This window comes from Gavialis gangeticus, unplaced genomic scaffold (genome assembly GCF_001723915.1).
Source record: "Gavialis gangeticus isolate Ggan-Ray unplaced genomic scaffold, GavGan_comp1, whole genome shotgun sequence".
Taxonomy (NCBI): domain Eukaryota; kingdom Metazoa; phylum Chordata; order Crocodylia; family Gavialidae; genus Gavialis; species Gavialis gangeticus.
In genome coordinates this window covers 4,752,406-4,760,362 of record NW_017728983.1, presented here as the reverse complement: position 1 = coordinate 4,760,362, position 7,957 = coordinate 4,752,406, and the positions used below count along the sequence as shown (strand labels likewise).

The following is a 7,957-nucleotide window of genomic DNA, read 5'->3' as shown; positions in this document are numbered from 1 at the left end:
CCCTTCCGACCCTAGAAACTATGAAACTATGAAAGTGATGCACCTGGGGAGGAACAACCGGCACCATACAGGCTTCATGCGCTCCGCAGAGGCTACCACCCCGCATGTTTCATCTAAATTGGACAAAAAACAACAAAGTTATAGATATTTTATTGATTCCTCATCATACCCTATGGCCAGATCTCTGAATTGGCTCCGAAGCTTTTGAGCCGATTTGGCTGAATTGAAGCGAGAAACCGATTCGGAGCTCCGAAACGAATCACTGACATCTGAATCAGCCAAATCTGAACCCAAATCAAATAGTTCTCTATTCGCACATGCCAACTGCTGAGTTCTTCATCCAGGATTGTGTGGAAAACAAGGAATTTAAGCACATGGATGAGATGAAATGTATAGGGTATTTGAAATCCTTTGAGATGGAACTCCCTTTGTGGAGGGTGGAATGTTGTGCTCTAGAATCAGAAAGGTAGGGTGGCAAAGGACCTTGGGAAGTTATCTAATCTAGCTGCTTGTGGCATAATCATTCCTTTCTAAACCATCTCAGCTGAGGATGGATAGATTGGGGTTTGAGACACCTTTGCTGTTCTTGGCTTTGCTATAATTGCCCTATACAATCTCTGACAAGCCACTTGATCTTTGTGCCTCATCTTAATAATGAGGATAACATTACTCCCTTCCTCCCACCATGCATTTGTCTTGTCCATTTTGATTGTAAGGTGCTTGGGAAGAGGACTGTCCTCCTAAATGAACATACAGTCCCAGTGAGGTCCCAACCTCTGTTGGAACCTCTGTAATATGAAAGGTAGTGAATGTAAAACATCAGCCCAAATTTCTCTTGCTTGTAATTCCACTGAAATCCATAGACACCATGGGGATGTAACCATTGTATGTAGAGGTAGCAAGATTGAATTAGACCCATTTCTTTGTCCCCTTGAGCAATAAGAATTTCTAGTGAGATGATTGACCTCTTACTCTGCCAGGACATACTAGTGGCTACCCTCAGCAGGTGGATTGTCCCATGCATGTTCATTCTCTGTACTGCTACTGGTGTGTCTTGCATAACATTCATTCACCTGAATTGTGATTGTGCCTTGCCCCCCAATCCCTTGCTTGCAGGCCCTTATAGTTCCAGATGCTGTTGATGTGGAAGCTCCCGAATACTTGGCCACAGACCTTGTTGTTCTCATTTACATGAAATCGGACCCTCGGTGTACTCATTGCTTTCAAGCCACGCTACCTGTGCACTGTCGCTATCACCGGCCAGCAGAGAATGATGGGAGAGTGCCTGCTGCATTGAAGAATCCTGAAATACTGATCCGCTGCCCTGAAAGTGAGAAATTCTCCTAACTCCTCTTTCAATGGGAATGGTCAATGCAGTCTGAAATTCAGACATATAGTTGTCTTTTGGGACAAATCAGTGGTGGAGATAAATTTGAATAGTTATTTTAAAAAGGGGAAAATAGCAACAGGAGAATGGGGCAAAAAACCCTTTTTACACACTTTTGAATTAATGCCACCTGAGCCCATTAACATTTAGTTGTTAAACTGTCTGAAATCACAGCATGACCATTTCAACCTCTGGGTAATCACCTTCCATCTTCAAGAGAGCTAGATCTTTCAGTATTGTTGTCTCAGCAAGGATTATTGGTAGGCAGCTTGCTTCTTCAAAAACCTATATAAATCTGGGCTTCTGATGGGCAGCTGTTTGCTCCCCCTGTTTCTACAGCACCTTGGGCCATTTGTGCATGTGCTGGGGTTTTAGTTCTCTCTAAATTGATTTGGTAGGCTTTTTATTGGTGGGTTTTTAATTGTGTAGATTAAATACCCACTGTTTCAATTTAGGGACTTTCATCACAGTGATGGAAGTGACGGGCCCATCATTTAAATCAAAATATGCTGCAGAAGGTGTATGCTGTTATGGAATTCAGTCATAACATGCTGCCGAACGTGTAGGCAGTTCTGCAATTAAATTGTTAAAAAGGGCAATTAAACCACGGAAAGGGGCAATTTCCTTACCTGTACAGGGGCATTTTATCACATGTACAAGGGCCCTTGCATGGCAACTGATGCAGGGCCTGGCAAAATCTACACAAAGGGAAACTGAATTACCATATGTACTTCCATACACATGCACCTTTCCCTCAAAAATTAACCTTCCAAAGTTGAGGTGTGTCTTAAGTGGGGATGCAGATTTTTCTGTCCCAAATAGAAACATGGTGATGCTATAAAATGGCTGATGCTTTTTTTTCTTTCTCCTGTCTGCAGCAGCTGCATGGAGGTGGAGGGATGGAGTCCAGCAGGGGCAAATTGAGAGAGGGTGCAGTGGTTGGTTGCACTTTGCTTTGATCCTTACTCCACCCAAAGCTTGATTCCTGCTTCACCTGATTCCTAACTGCTTTTCACTTAACAGTGTAAATGTTAACGATCCTCTTGCTTTTAAGGCTAGCTTGATTCAGCAATTTTGCTGTCTGTTACCTACTTGTAGTCTTTTTTTCCTCCTATTTCACAGCCCTGCAGACTGTTTTTGTTTTTATTCAAAATCCTATATCTATCCGTGGAGTTTGGAGTTCAGCAACAGCTACAGTTTCAGCTGAGCAGCTAAGCAACTGACATTTCAGCTGTGAAAGGGTTAAAACTGTAGGGTTTTTTGCCTGAGTAGAAAAGGGAGGGTGGGTGAGATGAAGAAGAGGCTCGCTCTGTCCTTCTGCTATGTGGTCATAACTCTGGAAAAATCTTTTTTTCCTTAATTCAGCCTTACCACAAAAACAAGGTGTGTGTTTTATTTGGGGGCATATGGTATGTATTAAAATAAAGTAACATTTGCTTATGTTCCTCCTTTCCAATATGCTGAGCCTTAGGATTCACAAGGGTGACCTGACAGTACTCATTTGAATCTGCAGGTTTCCCAGTACAGTTTGGTCAGTGACCTTCGTGTAATATTCTTTCCCTTGGCTTTTAGTGAATAAGGTTTACCAAGCTGTTGTGATAAATGAAAGTCCCATGGGAATGGAACTTGCACAGTGTGTTGCTCCTCCTCAGTCAGATTCTTGATGTTGCATATTTCTGCTTTTCTTAGGTTTCCCACCAATGAAGTGTTGGAGGCATTCTGAAGTAGAAGCCCCCTGTTCAGTGAGAACTGAGTCCACTTGTCATTGGAACAATGTGAAGTATAAGCCTGTGAGTTCATATTTATTATGTAGTTCCGTGGTTCATAGATTCATAAATTGTAAGGCCGGAAGGGTCCTTGGAAAATCATCAGGTCCAGCCCCCTGCACCAAGCAGGGAAGATAACTGTTCTCCCTTCATTTCACCTGCTGACATGTTCTGAGTAGTGTCTAGTATATTTTTGACTCCTGGTAACAGTGGAGTTGGGATGAGGGTTGAAGTCCACTCATGCCCAACTTGCTGTAATGCCTGGAGACTTCCCTTCACTCTTCCTTGGTGATCATTGCCACGTGTATATATACATATTTCAGTGACTTTGTGCTGAATCCTTTGTTGGAATCTGTCACTGTTGCTGATGCTTTAGTGGTGCTTTACTTGGAGCCAAGGATGCAACAATTGTTGGTGTGCATGAAGATTTTGCTAATAGCTTGAGGAATGAGTAGGAGATAGTGAATGTGCTTGGGTTGATGCCTTGTCTGAACAACTGCAGGGAAAATGACCTCTGAGAAAAGCCATACACGCCTATGTGGATATCTTCCTATAAACTATGTCGCTGAGGATGATGTATTTCTCTTTATATCAAGGTCTAGATATGAGCTGTAGCCACCTGGAACTTTGAGACTCAGCAGGGCTGGAGTACTGTAGAAAATGTGAACTGAGACAAATCCTGATAAGTAATTTAAACCAGGGCTGTTCAGCCCCTAGCCTGCAGGGCAGATCTGCCCATGGCACCATGTCATCTGGTGTGTGAGGTTCCCCACAGAAATTTGGCAGTGGGGGAGCAATAGCACTGCTCCCTTGCTGCCAAGTTTTCAGACCCATGGGGAGCCCCAGACCCTGCATATTGAATCAGGTGCCCAATCCCAATGTGCAGGACTGCCATTGGGCCCTGGGGCCCAATCCCAGTGCAGGGGCTAGGAGGAGGAGGCACCAGGCCTATGGGGTCCAATCCTGGCAGATGACAGCTGGAGGGGGCAGTGCCAGGGCCCCATCCTGGCATGTGGGAGTGGGAGGGGAGGGTGCCAAGGCTTCTGGGGCCCAACCCCAGTGGAAGGGGATGGTACCAGGCTCTCTCGGGCTCAATCTTAGTGTGCCAGGCTGGAAGGGGGCAGTGCTGAGGCCCCCAGGGTCCCATCCAAGCAGGAAGGGGTGTTGCCAGGCCCTCTGGGGTCCAGTCTCAGAGGGGCAGTGTCTGTGGGGCTGCATCTGGCATGCATACCAGCTCTGACCCATTCATCTGGCCTGTGGGCCAAAAGGTTGAGCACCACTGATTTAAACACTTGTTGCATTCAGGAAATCTGGCTGTGATTGGTAAAGAATTTGAAGAAGGTAAAGAGTTTGCATCTTTTTATGGCTTGTACTTTATTTGGGAAAGAAGTCTTTCCCTTTTTAACAGGGAAATAATAGGAATGCCCAACTTTGCTCTTTGGTTTTGTTGGAAGACTTCTTAGCATGTGTTAAATGATTACAGTTCTTGATAAAAGGTCTTTCAGGCTCTCCTGTATCATAAAAAGTGAAAAAAGGAACACGCCTTCCTTTCTTTTTTCTTTACAGGTCTCTGATAGCTGAGCTTTCATTCCATAAGCTTATTCCTTTAGGCTCTAAACAGACATTGTCCTTGGAGTGGGATCAGCTGTACTGAGATGCATCCTGACACAACTGTCTTGCTTTATTGGGTGACACAGATGTTGCCCATTGTTTCAAGTTGGGATGTGGCAGCATGATATGTGTGTCCAGGGGATCCCTTGCTGGGGGATTCTTGGGGAGCACCTCTGCAAGTAGGGAAACAGCCTTCTTCTCAGGTTTGCTTTCTGGATTTCAATACCAGGGGAGAGGCAAAATCTTTGAAATGACTAGAGACAGAACCTGAGCAAGCAGAGCTGTTAAATGAAGCAGAGGTTGTTCAGAAGCATGGAATGAACAAGTATGAAGCTTGTTTAAATAACACCCAATGAAAATATAAAGCAGTTAAAATGTAATGGTTATATAGGTTTAACACCCACCTGTCTCTTCATAGGTAAATAAGGAACTGATTCTGCAGGTTCCAGTAGGACTCAAGCAACACAGTTCCTTAGTATGTGCAGTGACTCTTCTTACCACAGTCTTGTGTTCGAGTCTGGTTCTTGCAGCCATATGCAAACACGGTCACTTCTTCCTGGTGAACTGCTCATAGTGAAACCAAACATGGCCTTATTGTAAGAAGCCATATGGATTGGGAGTGAGTATTGGTTTCCTATTAAAGTCTGTGTGTGGAGTTTACTGTTGTTTGTTTGTGTTATGGTTGTGCCTAAAGTCCATTCTGAGATCATGGCTCTTTTGATTTAGGCACTTAGAACAGGAAAGGATTTCTACATGGGTGAAACACAGTTGATCATTGTTTGATAGAACATTGAATACTGTTAGTTGCATTTAGGTGACTTGAAATTGGCATTAAAAATTTGGAAGAGGTGTCAAGCTATCTATGGTGTGAATTGGAAGATGGATGAATAATTCTAACTCTCAAAGCTGGTGAAACAGTACTGACTTGGAAACAAATGTTTGGAAGACTGGAGGGAAGTCATTAGAACTGTTGAGAAATACCAGGAAACAGAGAGAGGAAATTGCTTCATTGGTGGAAAAACCAAGTGGCTCCAGGTTAATAGAAATGTCTTCTCTGTGCTTTATTTGACAGTAGGGGGCATTGTGAGCATATAATATGATTGTGGGGAAGTCTTCTATTTCCTGTATGGCAAAAGGTTATTAAATCTAGGTAGTTCTTTTTATAAAATTACACATGCAATAAAAAGAGGAAGTCCCTGACTTCAGCTTCTGTTTCTCATATTTCTTTGTGTGGCCTGTATTTGACCGACGCAGTCATCTCATTAGCTGAATCAGCCTTTCATTATCTTCCACAACTACAGCCTTGGGATCTGATAGGCATCATTCTTCATCTTCTGCTGAAACTCAAAGAGCTCATCTTGTGACTTCTCCTACTGCAGGGTGACAAGTGCTCCAACCCTGGTTTCTTGTTCTCCCTCGGTTCAGTGCTGGATGATGATGGCTGTGTCTACTTCATTCACTACCTCGGTGCACAACTCCTTTTGCATCTGTTTGGGGAAAGGGAGGAGTTAAAGAAAACAACTGCAGATAGACTTTGTTACATATTTACAGGTTTCCCTCACCAACTGAGGGGGTTAGGTTCCTGAAAGTTTCCATGGTTGGCAAAACTGTGGTTGGTAAGACAAAAGGCTTATGGGAAAAATAGGGTTAGGGACTTGAATATGAATAATAAAGGAACATACAATGTATAAAAATCATTGTTTATATTCGCCACACTCTCTACATGTGCTAGATGATCCAACAACTCCTTCTGTTTCCAAGGACATCACTTTTCTTGCCCTCTTCACAAATTGCTCACCTTCACCATTCACTTGCTTAGAGGCCATGATTAAGGACAAAATGCAAAAATCTCAAAGAAATTGGAAGAAAAATGCAGAGTACCTGCAACTGGATGGTTAACAGTGTGAAGCATGATGCAAGACTGAGTGTCTGTGAGGAGATGAGATTGCCACAGGTGGCTAGCAAGAGCGTGGGTGATTTGAAATGGCAGGTGGCAAGCTCATGTGTGGCCATGGAAAACCGTGGTTACTCCACACTGTATTCCATGGTAGCCAAAATGGTATATAGAATATTAAGTGTGGATACTCAAAAACTGTGGTTGGCAAAACCATGGTTGGTGAGGGAAACCGGTAATCATATCTGAGCAGCTGGACTGGGATGAAATCAACTCTGAGCTATTGTTTAATTTGTCCTTGGTTGTGTATTTTTTTTTTAATTTCCAAATTTGAGTGTGCTTTTGTGTTGTTTTCTATCCACACACGTAGTTTATATTGCAGACTGATCCTTGGGCCTGTGCCATCATGAAATACTGCCCAGCTTTGGCAGATGGTTCTCTTTTAAATGTTTCTTCCTTTTGTTTTTTCAAAATCACGTTAATGTCTGCTAAATCTCAGTCTGAACCATTTTAAATGGGTCAGTCTGCCTGATGGCATCACGCAATGAAAACAAATGGGTCAGTTTCCTTGGAAGAAAGGAAAAAAAATACTGTGAGTGGTAAACCATAAAGAGCGTATAGCTGAGAAATGTAAGTGATGACAGTGTACTAAGACTGTAGAATGGAGTCCAGATTATAAACTGAACTAGGAGGGACCGCCTTGTTGTTGTTGCTTTCAGTGACTTACATAGGTGAAAGACATTGTTGTCCATAAGCTAATGGTTTGTATGAAACGAATAACTAGTATTTAGGTATATATACAGCGATAGGCAGATCTAGGATTTTGAAAAGGGTGGTGCAGCATCACTTTGAACACAACAGCTATTTTTTTCCAGTTAAAGAGAAACTAAAAGATTTACTAATATGCTGCAGACCCAGTACTATATTAAAGCAAAAACAAATATAACATTTTTAGAACATATACTAATATGCAAGCTTATATATTAAGTTTAAAAAACAAGATGAGCTAGGCCAAAATAGTCCAAAAATTATGTTTTATTAGTCTTGTAGTCATTATAATTAATTGTACATCTTATTCAGATTTGTTAAACAAAATGTAACCTTGACCATCTTGATAGTTTAGTCAACACTTCATTGTCAGTCATTGCCACACCTGAGTTAGTGTTCACCTAAGCAATATTTCTACATCTGACTTAAGGGTTTTAGCTAAAACTAAAAATGGTCTGCAGGCATATGAAATAGAAGACCAAGATTACCATGAATAATTAACAGACAGCAACATTGCAGAAGGAGGGATAA

At 42.4% G+C, this 7,957-nt stretch overlaps 1 protein-coding gene across 1 annotated transcript in view; it reads left to right on the top strand.

The window, feature by feature from the left end:
* PIGX (phosphatidylinositol glycan anchor biosynthesis class X) overlaps positions 1–6,824 on the top strand; it is an 11,710-nt gene extending 4,886 nt beyond the window's left edge. Inside the window, exons 4-7 of the mRNA XM_019513096.1 lie at positions 1,117–1,330; positions 3,077–3,177; positions 5,183–5,383; positions 6,060–6,824. Of these exons, the coding sequence (XP_019368641.1) occupies positions 1,117–1,330; positions 3,077–3,177; positions 5,183–5,338 (471 nt within the window). The 3' untranslated portion in view covers positions 5,339–5,383; positions 6,060–6,824. The remainder of the gene's footprint in view (positions 1–1,116; positions 1,331–3,076; positions 3,178–5,182; positions 5,384–6,059) is intronic.
* Positions 6,825–7,957: the final 1,133 nt, after the last annotated feature.